Raw genomic sequence first — 16,744 nt, forward strand, 5'->3', positions numbered from 1 at the left:
ACCTGGGATTTATGAGCAAAGGCTTATACATACAGTCATTTCTCCTTCTTCCCCAAAGTAAATTACAGGTGGGTTCTAAATAAACCTGCAGTCCTAGGATTCTGCTTTTGTGCATGTCACCGAATATCCAGTTAATTGAAGTAACTAGCGATACATCTTTAGAATAAAACTTCGTGCACACCATTTTGCAAACCCATTACGAAATACACTTTTATTTATGTTTAGTTGTGAGCAGAGAGGTACATTTCGACCGTGTTCTGTTGGAAGCTTACATGTTACAGAGCTTCTGTGGTTTAGTGCAATAGTTTGTCCTAACCTTCTCATGAACACAGTCACTATAATCGGTGTTACATTTACCACACTTGCAGCTCACAGCCACAGGGTAGGAATAATAAGGGATGGTGTGATGAGGACAGCCCGGAATCAGTGCTGTCTGATACAACATCTCTTTATATGTGCACACGTTCTGTGACAGAGCGCTTTTGAGTAGCAGCTTCTTGCCATTGCTGTCCTACAAAGGAAAAAGAAATGCATTGTTTCACTGAAACATATACGAGTATCGGAAGACTTCCTTTGATGTTTTCTCAAATGTGCAGCAAGCAAACCTCTTTACACTTTGACTGGCGCTGATATTTTCAGCATATTTCTGTTCAGATCTGTAATTCTGAATCTGCATGTGATTGGGGCTCTCTACCCCCATGGATAAGTTCACCTTGCTTTTATGGTTTTAACTAATCTGCTTGCTCAGAGCGCTAACAGTGCTTTGTAACCTGTATTGGCTACCTACTGACCAAAGAACTTAAAATGCTGTGTTGAACAGTGAAGCTCAAGCCTACATGCAAGATACTCTCCACAGCTAGCTGTCATAACAGTAGTGGGAGTAGAAGTTACCCAAGTCATTTACATTAAATGAGAGTGACTAAATATAATCTGCTTCTCACCTGTTCCATCCTGACCCCACAAACTGACTACAGAGGCTCTGCAGTGGCGGCAGCAGTCAGTTCCCTGCTACGCCACTGGTGTTACAAACTCGGCGGTTCCAGAGGGTTGGCATTTCTCATCCATGCCTTCACAAAAAGCTAACTTGAAAACACGATGACAGTGTGATTTTTCTGTCTGTGACAAATGCTATTAGAATTGGATCATTTACACACAATTTCCCAGTGAGAACAGGCACTTGTTTTGCAGTGATGGCCATTATAGAAACAGCTGCCTAAAACAGAGTAACGCCTTGTACCCGAGTCATGCAAAATCCAGCGCAGATGGTGGTGTTGATGGCCAGGCAGTAGGCACATTCCCTTTTCTCCACATAGATTATATACTCAGAAGGAGCACAAAGTGATGCTGTTTGACTGAAAGTCAGGCCAAAGAGGAGAGACATCACAAAGAAGGGACTCATGCTAGATGGGGGGGAAAAAGAAAAAACAAAGCAAACCCTAAGTATCACTAGATGCACCTTCCAGCCCTTTTCTCAGAATTTGACAAGAACAGTTATGATAGTCACAGACTAGAAGTAATCTTAACTTTTTTGGCTACAGCCTGACAAATTCTTTCCAATCTCAGACCTTTAACTGAAATAGTACTAACCACTAAACAGAAAAGAAGGGTGATCAGGCCATTAACAGCATGTAACGAATTCACTTTTTCCCCACTAAAGCATATTACATGGAACTTTTCAGTAATGAGTGATAAAATGCTGACACAGAAAAATAACAGGAGCCAAAGGATTTGAAAATGTGACATGTGAGAGAACATGAGCCCTAGAATTAACCAGAGATGCTAAAATAATCTCACTGGTTCAAAAAAAAAAATTTCTAAAGAAAGCATCCTATAAAATGTTCAAGAGAGAAAAAGAAACAGCTGTGCATATCAGGCATACCATTGTATTTTTACTTTCTAGTTGGCTCAGAGGCACGATGAAATGGGAACGCTGCCAAGAATTAAATAATAGATTCAAGCAAATTACAATAAAGAACATCAGCAAAGAGTCCAAATCAATGAATCCCTGCTTTATCTGTCTGTTGTACTGACCTCATTTCTCAGACCTGCTGGGTGATCCCCGGAACAAAAGCTTTGATTAGCTCTGAGACAATTCCGGGGTCTACTCTATAGCCTCTAAACTACAAACTTTAAATGACAATGTCTACAAACATCTGGACATCACCCTCTAGTCTCTTCCAGCTGTCAGATTCCCATAGGAAAAGCCATTCATTTACATGGTCTGGTTTACCCTGTAGCTGCAACAACGCAAGTCTGGAAGTACCAACCTCTTGTCAGCTGAATTCTTCCCTATTACAGGAACCTGATTCTGCCTTGAGCTGGGAGAGGCAATGACCCAGCACAAGCTCTGTGTGTGCTTTATACTCTCCAGGCTAATTCCAGGCTGATCTTACTGTTTATATAATTGTATCTGAATTGCTGCTTTCTTATCGCAAAGTCATCTATTGAAAATTCATACTGAACCACAAAGCAAATGTGATAGGAACAAATGTGTCCATAATATCCTAACCTGGAAACTGGAGCTGGAAATCTAATTATTTTAAGAGTCATTCTCTTCTCAGGCTTTTAAACTAACCACTGCTTTAAAAAAGTTATTATTGATGAATTTAATCGCCACATAGGCCAGCAACATCACGACAGGAAGGCCAGCATGGAAATGGAGTCATCCTGAATCACATAGGACTAATTATACACCTGTTTTGTGGAAGTTTAATGAAGTCTGGTTCACTCAGTTTGCTCATTACCAGGCAGGCACAACTGAGAGATGCAGTGCTGTACACATAAAGTAACAAATCTCAAATCCAAGCAATTGCTCTACAGTGTGGTTAGGTACAGCCTGACTTACCTACTCAAACAAAACGCACTGAGAAATGATCATCTGGCCTTGAACCTGCTGAGCAAATATTGAAATAACAAGCAATTAACTCTGAAATACTAATTGATAGGGGAAAAACTTCTAAGAAACCACTCCTTGTAGCACAATAAGCAAAATATTGCACCAACATCAGAGAAACTGAGATGTTGACAGATGAGGGGAAAAACCCCGTGTTTAGGGCTTTGTGGAATACCTGGGAGGAGAAAAAGAAAGAAAGGGTCAAGTCAGCATGCACATCTTGCACTGATTCAGCACAAAGCACTGTCCTCTACTGCTTCATCAGCGTCCAGCCAGCCTTCTCGCTATGCTTATTCACTGCGGCTCTGTCAACACCTACCCCTTCAGTTAATCACCTAACTTGGGCTTCGATCTGATGTATGTCTTAGGCAGGTCAACCGCATTCTTGATTTACACAGCCATAAGAAATATGATAAAGTTGAGTTTGAGCTGTTAAACATGGCCACTTTGGGGAGTTGGAGGAGTGACCCAGTCAGTCCTGATTAGTGTGTAGCTAATTCCTGAATAATATTGTCTCCTTTTCCTGTGGTTTCAGACTGCTGCACACAGCTCTGTGTTTTGGACTAATTTTCCAAGGGTTTTTTTTGATAACATGATAGAGTTCTTGTTCTATTAAGACTAGCCAAATGCTTTCTGTTTTCATGGAGTCTTTAATTATGGGTTAATTTCTACCATATAACTTCTCAGGAATTAAATGTAACTCTTTCTGGCTTAAGGACATGAGCAGAGCATTAATTGTACGCTCAGTAACATCTGTCCATCTACACTTAGCAACAGAAGTACAACACTGTTATTTTGCTACTACTCCAATACATTATTTAATTATATTTTTCTGATATATTTTAAATGCAGTTAAACATACAAGCTATATGAATATACACATACATACACCCAGATGTAGATATATATATACACACACACATGTTATATATACATATATAAACTACATATATATATGTATGTGTTTGGGTTGTTTAAAACTTTAATCACAGAAAAGAACGTTTGTTCTTGGAAAATCTTAAGGGTATTTCAAAGGAGACAATGATCCTGAAAGGAAAAGGAAACAATTCATAAAACTAAATCCTGGAGAGGACAAAAAGTGCCCCAAAAAAAGAATAAAAAATGGCCCTGCTAAAGCAAGAATATTGCAGGTGGCCCTTGCCTGCACAGCTGAAGTAGGTGCAGCTGATTCTTTCCTCTGAAGATTTCACAGTGATCTACAAGCACGGCTTTAGGCAATCGAGCTATATTTGTGTACGCTGGTTCTGACAGGAAGACTCCCACATCCAGGTTTAAGGTGTCCTCAATGTATCCTATAAGAATATAGGCAGAGGATAGATCAGAGTATGAAGGCATATATCCTTTGCTGCTTCAAAGTACTAATTTCTCTGATTTGAGAAAAAATGGGTGTAAACGAGGGGCAGAGGGGGATTCAGATTAGGGTAAAAGAGGATTAACAATTTGCTTTGAGAGGATTTAGGGAAATGCCTGCAAACATCAATAGCAAAGAAAAAAATTCTAAGAATGCTTGAAAGTCTATCACAGTGAAGCTGAAAAGGAGAATGCAACAATAAAAACTATAGCAATAAAAAAGGAAAACAAACACCAGTCACTGTTAGAAGTGAAAAATGTATGAAACTCACATGGGAAGCTGGAGACTAGGAAATAAACTGTCAGGACAGAGGCCAACAGTAATGTCAAGGGCCATTACTAGATGAAGACAAGCTGTTGATGCAGAGTAAGTACAAAGTCTCCATTAAGTACACATGCATTTGAAAATGTAGTGGCTGAACAACCAACATACATATTTGCAACAAAAGTTATTAAATAAATTTTGTAAGGAATAAATATTTTAAAATCAACATCATTTGCTAGCTAATGCTAATTTCAACAAGTCTTGGAATACTAAGTTTCAAAACATTAATAAAAGTGCTAATATTATGCTAGTATTTAAAGAGAGAATGTTGACCCAGGTAACTCTCAACCAGCTAGCCTGACATCTATCCCTGATAAATCAGGTAAAATAACAGAAAGTTGATACAGGATTTGAGCAATAAAGAATTAACGGATGAGAACATAATTAATGCCCGTCAAGATGGTGTTACATAAAATAGGTCATGCCACACAAACCTGATTTCATTCTTTGAGGTGATTACAAATTTGGTTGTTAGGGCAACTACATAGATGCAATGTCCCTAGTTCCATCTGTCCAGAGTCCTACTGTCATGAAGATTTAGAGCTATTACGCAGAGTCCTATGTGGTGTATGCTGAATGTCAGGAATTATTAATCACTGGAGCAAGTAGCGTAATTTCAGCAGTGCCTTTATTCACTGCAACTTTTTTACCCAGCCTCTGAATGCACTGCAGTGCATTATTACATAAATATCGGACCAAGTATTAAGAATGAAAATTCATTTATCTGGAAGCATAATAAATTAGTCTGAGCAGATCTCAAGACGAATGTGACTGCTGCTGCTCATACACAGGTTACCTCCACACTGATACAGACACAGAACCTCTTGGCTACTACCTCTTCCTTGCTGGCATCGCGTTAGCCTGCCCACCTGGCAGAGACGCACTAAACATCACCAGAGTGACATACACATTCACTTCTCTTCAGTAATTTACACAAACTATTAAGCTGGTAGAAAAAACTTTTCCTTGATTGTCCTTCTGGACATGACCGTAGACTTCCTTCACCACTGACCTCTCTGAACGCTTGATGGGAGTGGGACCCCACTACCTACTGGGCGCAGCAAGACAAATGACTGTGGCAGGACAACAAAGTCCAGTGTGGCAATCTACGAGTGCCTGAGGCTTTGTTCATACAGTTTCCTAAAATCCATAGTTAAAAGTCTGATGCGTATGGATCCATTTCTTTGGTTGCCCCTCTGCTGACCTGCAGACTATTCAGTAATAGAAATTTTTAATGTGTTTTTACAGCCATCAGCTTTGTAGCCCTGTTCTGGAACAGCCAGTTACACTGTTAATTATTTATCTTTAACCTTTCTGTTAACTAAACCAATCCATTCACTGACATCAGTTATTTTACACTTTCATTAAGTGAAAGACAGTATGCTGACGTGCTACAAGAAGTGTTTTAAATGATCTCTGTAAACAGAATTTAGTAATCATAAAATTCTTGGGTTCATTACCCAGGAATCTCTGTAATGGGCTAGAGAAATTCAGCGTGTACCAGAAGCTTAAATGTAAAAGTAATTTAATAGGATTCTCTGTCACTGACCAATGCCTAAGATGAAAGTAGGAACAATGAGGAGAAGTTATCACACATTATTCCTACTCACTCCTCCAGACAATGAAAACTTTGTGATCTTACAAGCAGGTTAACTCACAGAGCAGATTAACTCACTTCCACTGCATATAGCACTGTGGATATTAAAATAAAAACAAGCCCATGCTTGCAAACAACAGAGAATTAGAAGCTATGCTGATGAGAAACAGACAAAGCCAATCAGATTTCTAAAAGATTAGTATTCTGGTAGAGGAATTAATTCCAACCCCATCCTGTTGCAGACCTCCACTGATAAAAGGAAATAAGATCCCAATATGCTGCCATAGAAACAAGTGTTTTTGCCAGGTTTTGCATGAAAACAGACTGCGGCTACTGAATTTTCAAAGCTCATCTGTCTATTGCAAGTCTCTCTGTAATAGCTTGAAACATAGCTCTCATGTCTTAAATTTATAGATTCACAGATGACTTATGCTCTTCTCCCTTTCCTAGGATTAGTTGCAGCATTTCCTATCAACCATAGATTAAAACAGCAATTCTCTTTGTTGCATATCATATGCCAACGATCTCCATTTACGGTCTGAAAATACTTCATAATCCTATTTGCTGTTTGGCTTGTATGTTAGGCCACTTTGTATTTGGTTTCATTTCTTTGGAAAGTGCTGGATATTTCTGTTTTTCTAAGATATACAATCGATATGCTGAAGACAAAGTAAAAAAAAAAAAACAAACAAAACCAAACCCAAACAACAAAGACAAACCAGAAGCCTTCTGCAATATTATCCAGGATGAATGCCTATACCCACCCAATATCATAACAATGCTAAGGGGTAAAACACACAGACACTTTTCGGTTTCTAAGGGTTGTATTGATCTCCTGATTTAACCGGCAATCTGATAAGCACTCAGCAGGTAGTCAGGCAAGATCTCCACTGATGAACATCTGGTATGGAGACCTGACACTGTGCATGTACAATTAACTTTTTTCAGATCAGAATTTAAGCTAATTATATATGCTCAGTGCGAATATTGGGGTATGTTTCTGGTTCTCCTTTTCAGCTTTGGGCATGCAGTCCTGCCAGATGCTGCTCTTACTCAGCATGCATTCCTCTCTCAGGCAGTATCTCACATGCCCACCTGAAAAAGAAGTGTCTGCCAGAGCTATGACAGACTGTGAAGCCCACCATGGTGAATGCCTCCCAGTGAGGAAGCCACTCCGAGATTCCAACTAAATTAAATACTTTGATTTCTAGGGACAGAAAAGGTTGTAGGAAAATCACTGTTATTTGTACTGGTTTTTTTTCTTATTAGTGACATTTAACTCATGTAGCATTTTTAAAAAATCCTTTTAATTTAGACAAAGGAATATCATTACTGTTTTAGAAAGAGTTGTCCTTTATAATAACTATCATGTATACCTGAGGATTTTTTTTAATCCATCTTTCTAATCAACATTTTAATAGCTTCCTTACATATACTTGGGGAAAACTGTTTAAAGCAATTCTTCCAGTAGTGTCCAATTCTGAAGAAGCTACTTTTTAAAGCCACTGTGAAGCGAGATCAGCAACTGCTGACGTGTAACATTCCCCTTCCTCTCCGATTACCCAATCCATTTCAATCAGGTGAGGTCAGCACCAGTATGGGCACACTGACTAAACTCTAACCCCAGTGCAGCTTCACTGGTTTCCACAGACGTTCCTGTTTCGCCCAGCCCTTCAGGAAGGGTCATGCAGAGCCTGAAGGCACAGGCACATGCTAAGACATCAGATCTGTTACTCAGTACTGCCTGTGAGTCCATGTACTGCATTTGTCAGCTTGGGTGAGTCCTGAAAGCGTGATTTTCTTAAGATCTGTTCTTATTTTCTGCATTCTATTTTGCACTTTCTGCTCTTGCAGCTTTTAAGCAAAACAAATTTTTAAATACCATTCGGAAATAAATAACTTATCAGTAGCATCGAGTGACAATTATAATGTACCTGGAAGTGCTTTCATGTGCTAACCCTGTACTGTAGTTTTAAATTCTGGCAGTGGTTACATTCTTTTTTTTAGGTAATATACAAAACGTGGGTTTTCTCAAGCTGTCAAAATAACCTTGTGGTCTGATTTGAAATACTTGTATCAAGTTTTGTCACGATTCTGGAGTATTCCCATTTCATGACACAGTACGTATAAAAAACACTGTTGCTAGACTATGCTGTGCTTTTAACGACAAAGAAAAGGGGCCAGAGACACCTATTTTTGGACCACTTGCAGGGGGGAGGCCTTTCTTCATACAGTGCTATCACAAGGTACAAGTGTCTCGCTGAATCTCTCAGTATTATCCAGTTAAATATTAGTACTGGGTACTAACAGGGGTTGGAACATTCACTTAAAAAATTCAACTTTCAAGTAAGCCCCCAACACTATGTACTAATGAAATAACAAGCTAATAATTTTGAAATTTTCTGTGGTCAATAAAGCCATGACGGACAAATGATACTGACTTGACATTTGAATATTTTATGAGACACCCAAGACAAGGATTAGAATAGGTAAATGCTTGTTATTTGTCTTTTCAGATTTAGAACCGAATTTTCAATTCAGCTTTTTAGGCTTTCCCCTCTTCTGCTTTTGTTTTAGGCTGTTGTAACAAACAGGTGTACTAAGAAGTTGTTACTTATCATACAGAAAAAAATAATTCTCAATTAAAAGCTAGTATCTGCACTAGAAATTTGAGATCAGGCACTAAACATATGGCCAAGGTAAGTATTTAAATTGAATCAGCTCTTTTTTTTAATACATACATTTTACAATCTATAGACCTACGGCTACTCAATTACCCAGTAAGTAAAATCAAGGAAAACTATTATTTGTTCCCAAGGCAATTCAGAAAAAGAGGAAAGAGGAGATTAAACGAAGACAAATAAATCTGCTGCTGAACAAGAAAAATGAGACAATATGATGACTGGAATTCAACCTGGGCATTTTCCAATCCTTTTCACTTCTTGTTACCTTATGGCAAAGTACTTTCTTCAGGCCAAAGATTATGTATTTGTTATAAAAGAGACCATACAAAGACACAGAGCGGATCTGGAAAAACAGTAGCAACAGGGTTTTAGCTGAAATACTGGATGCTATAAGTCAATCTAACCAAACTGCAAAATGCAGCTATCAGCTGGAATACAAGAAGGATCAGAGTGGATAGAAGCAATTCCTCTGCTTTAATAACCACATCGCACCTGGCACATGTTGCACGTAGCACCATTCACCATGTGAAGAAGTCCTCAGATATCACAAGGTTCAGGCTGGTTGTCACTCTGCCACCTACATTTTTTATCATTTAAATCAAGCTGAAACCAAGCAATCAGCTTTTCACAACCATACCAGTAAACATCCTTGGAGCTCCTACTCCAAATCACACAACCCAGGCTTCAGGTAGGTGTCACTACGTACGACGGCAGCATTTCCTTGAATTGCCGGGGCCAGACCTGTCTGGTTTAGTTGAAGCCACAAGACAGACGAAGAGCTGTATCAAGAACTTTAAGACAAGGTAAAAGTTCGAACGACTAGGACGTACCATTCTGTAAATGGACGGAGGCTGTTGGAGAGGTGAGAGCAGGAGAGTGACAGCATCTGCCTTAGAAAAAAAAGGAAAAATATTTAAAGTACTAGAGAAAAATAAAATTGCACACGTGGTAAATAAGGACGACAGGAAAAAAGCAAGCTGACGTGGTAGGCCAGAGCACTGCTCACCCTCCTTGAAGAAATATTTGACAGAAAAGGAACTGGAGAACTGTGTTAGCTATATTATGAAGAAAGTAATAATATATACACGTTTCCAAACAAGTTAAGGCAAGCTGATACTGACAAACTTCCTGTTGGAAGCTGCAGGTCCTCAGCTGCTCCATTGAAAGAAGAAATAAATTGGTATCTGCAGTCATTATCAATTATATTCTTGCTTGGAAGACATATTATACCTCAGGCACTGAAGACCGCATCCGCCTTAAAATTGATTAGTAAAGACCTAGAGTAAAAAAATGTGACAAATTTATCATGTCTATATATATTCCACTGGAAATAGCATTGAAAAAAAAAGGAAATATTCTGTTTAATTGATAACTGATAATTTAATTGATAATGACATTTATTGGCACAGGTTAATATGCATTTTAAAACCTTGTGAAAAAGGCATTTAGAAATAAGCTTATCTTGGCATTACTTTTAAATAAAGCATATATATATATATAAAAACCCTTTACTTGTAAGTAAATGAGACTAGCCAGTAACAAATGTCATGGCTAATGTCAGAATATAGCCTTTAAAACTTTAATAAAATTTCTACAGATAAAAGCATCAATATTCACTATGAATGCCTGCTAACTGGTAGCTTTCCATTTTTACTTTTTGGAATTGTGTGCTCTCTGAAGGAGTCACAAGTGAAGGTACATGCATTTACTAATTTTCATTTGCTTTTCCTATGCAAACTGGATTAATGCCTAACCTAAAGTTAATATTTTCAGTTTTAATTTGCTATACATAGTCCATTCACAGAAACAGGGATAGTATGAGGCAAATATGATTTTACATCCTTCCTAGTTGATTACCTTTCCTGTAAGCTTTCTGTAGTGGTACTAACAGTATTTCTGTAATTTTGCAGATGATTTATATAATGCACCGTGACACACTCGCGGTATCAGGAGGATTATACAATGCACCACGGATTCACTACCCTGCCATGACAGTACTGGAAAATAATGAGGTCCTAACCGATTACTTACCATTTGAGACTAGATGTGGGCAGTACAGTCTTGAATTTTTACTGGTTCAAGTGGGCTGTTCTCCACCTTCAAGACATTTTATTTACCACAAGACTCACTGTGACATGCAGAAACTCTTACAACAGTTAACTAACATTTCTAATTCTTACTGCTTAAGTTTCTTGTAATTTCTTCTACAATGTCAGATACTATACATATACCACTATACTGGAAATCATGTTTGGTAGATACAAATTTATTTTTCATGTAAATTCATGTAAAGTTAAATGAACAATCATTTAAATCCTGTTTTTTATAGTAAGACATTCAAATATCACATATTCTGGAATTAGCAAAGCTAAGAATGTGGGTAGGCTAGGCTTGATGTGGATTTTGAATCTTAAGGTTGCAAAATTATAGTTCATGAATCTATATGTGAGCCATAGCTGAGAAGACTACATAGAGGAAGTGTCATCACACTCAGAAACAAGTGGAATTTTTATTTTTGATTGCTCAGTAACTAGCTTAGGAGTTGAGTCTGCGTATCTGTGGAACATGTCCACAACAGCAACAGTCAAAATTAGAAATATGCCATCTTGAAATGAAGTAACAATCCTTGGCAAGTATTTAGATCTTGTGTAAAACACCACTCCCTACTAAAATAAATGACAAGCCGCATGTATCTGTTGCGTTTCTGGTGACTGCATTTTCTTTTTCCTGCAAAGTAGCTGAAGAGCTATTAGTAACATCATGAAGTAAAATGAAGAATAACTGATTTTGCATGACATTCTCTGTATCCAGTCAAAAAAAATGAGTAATTAATATATCTGGGAGAGGTTTAAATGGATTATTTTACACTACTTGCAGTAAAATAATCTTTCTTGGAAAGAACAGACATCTGGAATTTGTGTGTTATAAGCAGCTTCTCTGTTCTTCATTTGGTCTAGTTTACACTATTTAAGCAGACATATTATAAAAACTCAATATTCCGCAAACATATGAAAGAACTTTCTAGCAAGAAAAACCATTCTAACTTGTCAGAAAATTTGCTTGCATAACAGATTCCATTTCCAAATATGGAGAAAACCCCAGTATATTCTTTCAGATCTTTGGAGAATATTTGTCAGTTACATAAAATAAAAAAATCATTATTAGTATCACTGCTTAACAGATAAGGCATGAGGAACCCAAACTACCAGTCTATACTGTGTGTGCAATTGCTACCCAAAAAGAATGAAGTACATGTTTTGCTACCCACTTGAGATGAATCCAGGATTTTGATTTTTCATAATATTTTAAGATGTACCTGTCATTTTCTTGTTATCTCTAGGCTCTGAAGCAGGTTTTCACTGTTGCTGTGAAACCAAGATTAATCAAGGCTTAATGCAGAAAAATATGTTATTCTAAACAATTCTTATGCGTACATGGCAGAAGCTGTTAGACCTTAGGAAGGCTGCCTGGTGATTTATATCTCTGTTCTAATACATAAAGCAACAACATTTGGTCCCACACTTCCTGTTTCAGATAAACAATTTAATGATGTCTTAACATTGTTTTTACAATCTTAAAATATGTGTGCATATTTTATTCCTTATGAAGCCAAAATCTTTTTAAACCGAAGTAATTCTATTGAAAAGTCAATTTTAAAAATTTCAAAACTGTGTTAACATACTGAAATAAAAGCTACTGAAAACAAAACAGTCTAAAAAGACAGTTCTGACAACATTTTAAATTAACAAAAAAGCAAGACAACTTCAGGTAAAAATGCATGCATTTTAACAGCTTCAGTACTTCTTTCACTAAATATTTTTTTTTAATTTCACTGAATTTTTTTAATTATGAAGAAGAAGAGAGTAAATTTAAAAGAACAAAACTGAATTTACTTAAAACCAGTATTTCTAATGCCAATATTTTCTTTTTGAAACAGCTTTCTATGTAGTTATACTTATTTCTAAATTTTAAAATGGGCTGATTTGTCTCCTGACTTTTTATAGCACAGGGAATGAAATGTAGAAAACGCTCTGCAGGCTGATGTAGTTATGTATCTATAAGGTTTATGTGTATAAAGGAAATGAATGTAGTACTAAACATACTGAGTATGACAGAAAAATGCAAGAACGTACTAACTCTGAAGGAATAATAACACTGTGGTTGTACTAATCAAATAATGCTAGGGCACTAGTAACTTTTTTTCATTTTAAGTAAAGAGTTTTTCAGCTTCTTTCATTTTCCTTTTCCTGTCCATTTTAGAGACTGCAGTCCATCCAGCCTCTCGCATTTTTCTCATGGTTGTCAGTTTCAGTACAGAGCCTGGAGTTTTCAGGTTTGATGTAGTTGGTTTCTAAGAAGGAAAATAAAGCCATCCATTAGCTTCTATATTGATTAACTGTTTTGACCTGAAGAAAAGCTAAGGTACCTTTTTTGGTGTCATGGCGCATAATTGTGAAGCTTGAGGATAATCTTTGTACAATTTTTTAAACATTTCTTCCTCTGAGACTATGCTCTTAAATTAAAAATAAAAAAGTTACTTAATCACACTATATTTAAAAATACATTTTCTTTCCCCCTAGGAATATTAGAGTATGAAAAAAAGAAAAAAGTTAGGTTGTTACTATGAAGCCTCAACAGGTCAATAAAATAATGTAAAAAATCATTAGAAAAGTTAATACTTTTTTTTGTACAGTGGTACCCTGTTTGTAATATAGTTACTAATTATGTACATATAAATACAATTGCAAGAAAGAACCAATGAAGTAAAAATATACACAGAAATATTGTCTTGGATACAGAACCCCACATGCTTCATATATATTCTTAGATATAGCAGTGCACATAAAGAACTGCTTTTTGTTTTCTGTTTTTTACCAGGAGGTCACTGCGTTCAGAGCTATCTGAGTGAGCATCCAGCTGGAGAAGCACTTTTTGCTTTTTCCTCATGCACTGTTCTGAATGCAGATTTGTGCTTTCACTTTGCAGTTTATGTACTGGAGGAGTCTTTATAATATATGTCTGGGAAAGAAAAAGATGGCATTTAAAATTACATTTACAGTGGTAATTATAGAATCTAAAACCAAACTCATAACCCGGTTTACAGACTGAGTATTCAGGAAGAAACTAGAGAGATACTGTGGAACAATTATCTCTCCATCCGAAATGTGAAGCAAAGACCCAAACAAAGAGGAAAAAAAAAAAATCTCCTTTTGTTTGTTGTCCAACAAGGATAATGAACAGGAGGCTGTGGAAGAACCGAGTTTTATGGCACACTAACTTCTTCATGCTTATCTGCAGAAATCCAGGTTATTCTGAACTGTAGTCACTACGTGCAGACTATAACCAACATTTAAGAAAATGCAAACAGAACTGCAGGAAAAAGCTTTCAGAAAGACACTGATAGTGACATCAAGAACAAGATTGTTTTTACTTAAATAGTTCTGTCCCTCTAGGACAGGAATTGTTACTGATCAATGATAACAGACAAATTAAGTAACTGAGCAAAAAAATGATATGCAGTTGGAGCCCTTACACAAACTGCTTTCTAATATCGCTGTGGAATATTTTTTTTGTGACTATCTAGCTTTTAAATCCTTGCTTATCACAACAAAAAATAAACAAACATCCACAGAGAAGTAAGAAATACAGTCAGAAAAATAAAACAAGAACAATTCACTATTACGAGTTACAAACCTTTAATGATGGACTACCCAAGGGACTTCTTGCAGATACAGAAGGAAGCAATTTTTTCTTTTCCATCGTGTTGACTTTTACAGGAATATCATTTGGAGACTTTTTATTTTTTACATTAATAGATGCACACTCCAGATCTAAATGAGGTTTAGGAGTCTCAGAAAAATGAGTTTGTGTTTTCTAAAATTAAAAAAGGTTTAAATGAAAAGCATTTCAGTGTCTTTTGTCAAGTGTACATGGAACTTCAATTAGATTGCATATGTATAAATATTACCACAATCTAAAATTAATTAATGGTAAGGTTAAAGCTACCTTGGACTTCTTTTCATTTTCAGGAACCATATTTTGGGGGGGTTCTCTTGCAAGATTCTCCTAAAAAGAGTTATGTGATAGGAAGTAAGTATTTTATTTGAATTCATTTGTTGAAAATCTTCTTGGTGTAATTACAGAACACAGAACACAGTCCACAATCGTACTCTATTACAAAGTTCACACAAATATATGACCAGATTTAGTCAAAGTGCAGCATTCAAAAGACATTACTTTTTGCAGTTTCATTTCTTATACAATTTCTCCCATCTCTGCTAAGGAACCTACATACCATCCTTTTTTAATGAGAAAATATGATACAATTTTTATCACAGCTGTATTTAAAAAAGAGCTCTATTTTCTAGTTATTGTTTCATGGAAGAAACTGGAAGCATTCTTGTTTATTGAAGTAAATTTTCCTTCACTGTCTTTTTAATTCTATTTTGTATTTCTTTGCCAGGTGAAGAATACTATATAGCAAGTGACAAATCACAGAATGGTTAAGGTTGGAATGGACCTCTGGAGATCACGTAGTCTAACACCCCTATTCACAGCACAGCGAACTGGAGTAGGACTGTGTCCAACAGGGTTTTGAATGTCTCCAAGCATGGAGACTCCACAACCTCTTTGGGCAACCTGTTCCTGTGTTTTATTGCCTGTAGAGTAATAGAGTTTTTATTGTGCTTAAATGGTATTTCTTGTACTTTACTTTTGTTCCCATTGCCTCTTGTCCTTTCCTTGGATACCACTGAGAAAGTCTCGCTCCATCTTCTTCACTGCCTCCCATAAGGTATTTATATACACTGATAATATGCCCCTGAGCTTTCTCTTCTTGACGCTAAACTTTCCCAGCTCTCTCAGTCCCTCTTTTCTGTCAGATACTCCAATCCCTTAACGATCTTCATGGCCTTTTCCTACACTTGCTCCAGTACGCCCCTGTTTGTCTTGTACTGGGAAGCCCAGAACTGGGAACAGTACTCTAAATGTGGTCTCACCAGTACAGAAAAAAGTTCACCTCCCTCGACCTGCTGGCAACTCTCTTCCTAATGCAGCCTAAGATGTGGAGCACATTTCTGGCTTGTGTTCAACTTGCTGTTTACTAGAACCCCAGGGCTTTTCCTGCAAAGCTGCTTTCAAGCCGGTCAGCCCCTAACCTGTACTGGTTCTAAAAGTGATTGCTTCCCCAGTGCAGGACTTCGCATTTCCCTCTGTTAAACCTGATGGGATTCCTGTTCACCCATGTCTCCAGCCTGTCCAGATCCCTCAGAAAGACAGCATAACCACCCCCTATATCAACCATTTCTCCCAATTCTGTATCATGTGCAAACTTGCCGAGGCTGCATTCTGTCCCATCATCTATGTCATTAATGAAGATGTTATAAAGTATTGGACCCAGAATCGACCCCAGGTGTACATCACTAGTGACTGACTGGCCTCCGGTTGGACTTCGTGCCACACTAATTGCAATCCCTTAAGCCCAGTATTTCAGCCAGTTTTCAATCTATTGTCCACTTACCTAGCCCATACTTTTATCAGTTTGCCTATAAGAATGTTATAAGAGACAGTGTTGAATCATAGATTCATAGAATGGTTTGGGTTGGAAGGGACCTTAAATATCATCTAGTTCCAACCCCCCTGCTGTGGGCAGGGACACCCTCCACTAGACCATGTTGCCCAAAGCTTCATCCAGCCTGGCCTTGAACACTTCATCCCATGTGGATGGGGCATCCACAACCTCTCTGGGCAACCTGTGCCAGGGCCTCACCACTCTAACAGTAAAGAATTTCTTCCTAACATCTCATCTCAATCTCCCCTCCTTCAGCTTAAACCCCTTCCCCTTGTCCTGTCACTACACTCCCTGCTAAACAGTC

The 16,744-nt window shown here is 37.4% G+C and overlaps 2 protein-coding genes and 1 long non-coding RNA gene across 3 annotated transcripts in view; 1 reads left to right on the plus strand and 2 right to left on the minus strand.

The window, feature by feature from the left end:
* Positions 1 to 204: 204 nt before the first annotated feature.
* TSHB (thyroid stimulating hormone subunit beta) lies at positions 205 to 2,306 on the minus strand. The gene is made up of 3 exons (XM_054803842.1): positions 2,268 to 2,306; positions 1,238 to 1,400; positions 205 to 511 (listed from the first exon to the last, which is right to left on the minus strand). Exons 2-3 carry the CDS (start codon positions 1,397 to 1,399, stop codon positions 269 to 271), a joined length of 405 nt encoding a protein of 134 aa, XP_054659817.1. The 5' UTR covers position 1,400; positions 2,268 to 2,306; the 3' UTR covers positions 205 to 268.
* A 5,093-nt stretch (positions 2,307 to 7,399) lies between these two features.
* On the plus strand, positions 7,400 to 15,455 carry LOC129196344 (uncharacterized). The gene is made up of 3 exons (XR_008574154.1): positions 7,400 to 7,963; positions 10,781 to 10,882; positions 15,334 to 15,455. It is a non-coding gene; the product is annotated as an uncharacterized LOC129196344 (long non-coding RNA).
* The window catches only part of SYCP1 (synaptonemal complex protein 1), a 28,454-nt gene continuing 22,603 nt past the window's right edge, over positions 10,894 to 16,744 (minus strand). The window contains exons 27-31 of the mRNA XM_054803686.1: positions 14,877 to 14,936; positions 14,565 to 14,744; positions 13,746 to 13,889; positions 13,297 to 13,383; positions 10,894 to 13,221 (exon numbers count right to left, since the gene is read on the minus strand). Of these exons, the coding sequence (XP_054659661.1) occupies positions 13,078 to 13,221; positions 13,297 to 13,383; positions 13,746 to 13,889; positions 14,565 to 14,744; positions 14,877 to 14,936 (615 nt within the window). The 3' untranslated portion in view covers positions 10,894 to 13,077. The remainder of the gene's footprint in view (positions 13,222 to 13,296; positions 13,384 to 13,745; positions 13,890 to 14,564; positions 14,745 to 14,876; positions 14,937 to 16,744) is intronic.

The sequence above is a fragment of the Grus americana genome, chromosome 25, assembly GCF_028858705.1.
Source record: "Grus americana isolate bGruAme1 chromosome 25, bGruAme1.mat, whole genome shotgun sequence".
Taxonomy (NCBI): Eukaryota; Metazoa; Chordata; class Aves; order Gruiformes; family Gruidae; genus Grus; species Grus americana.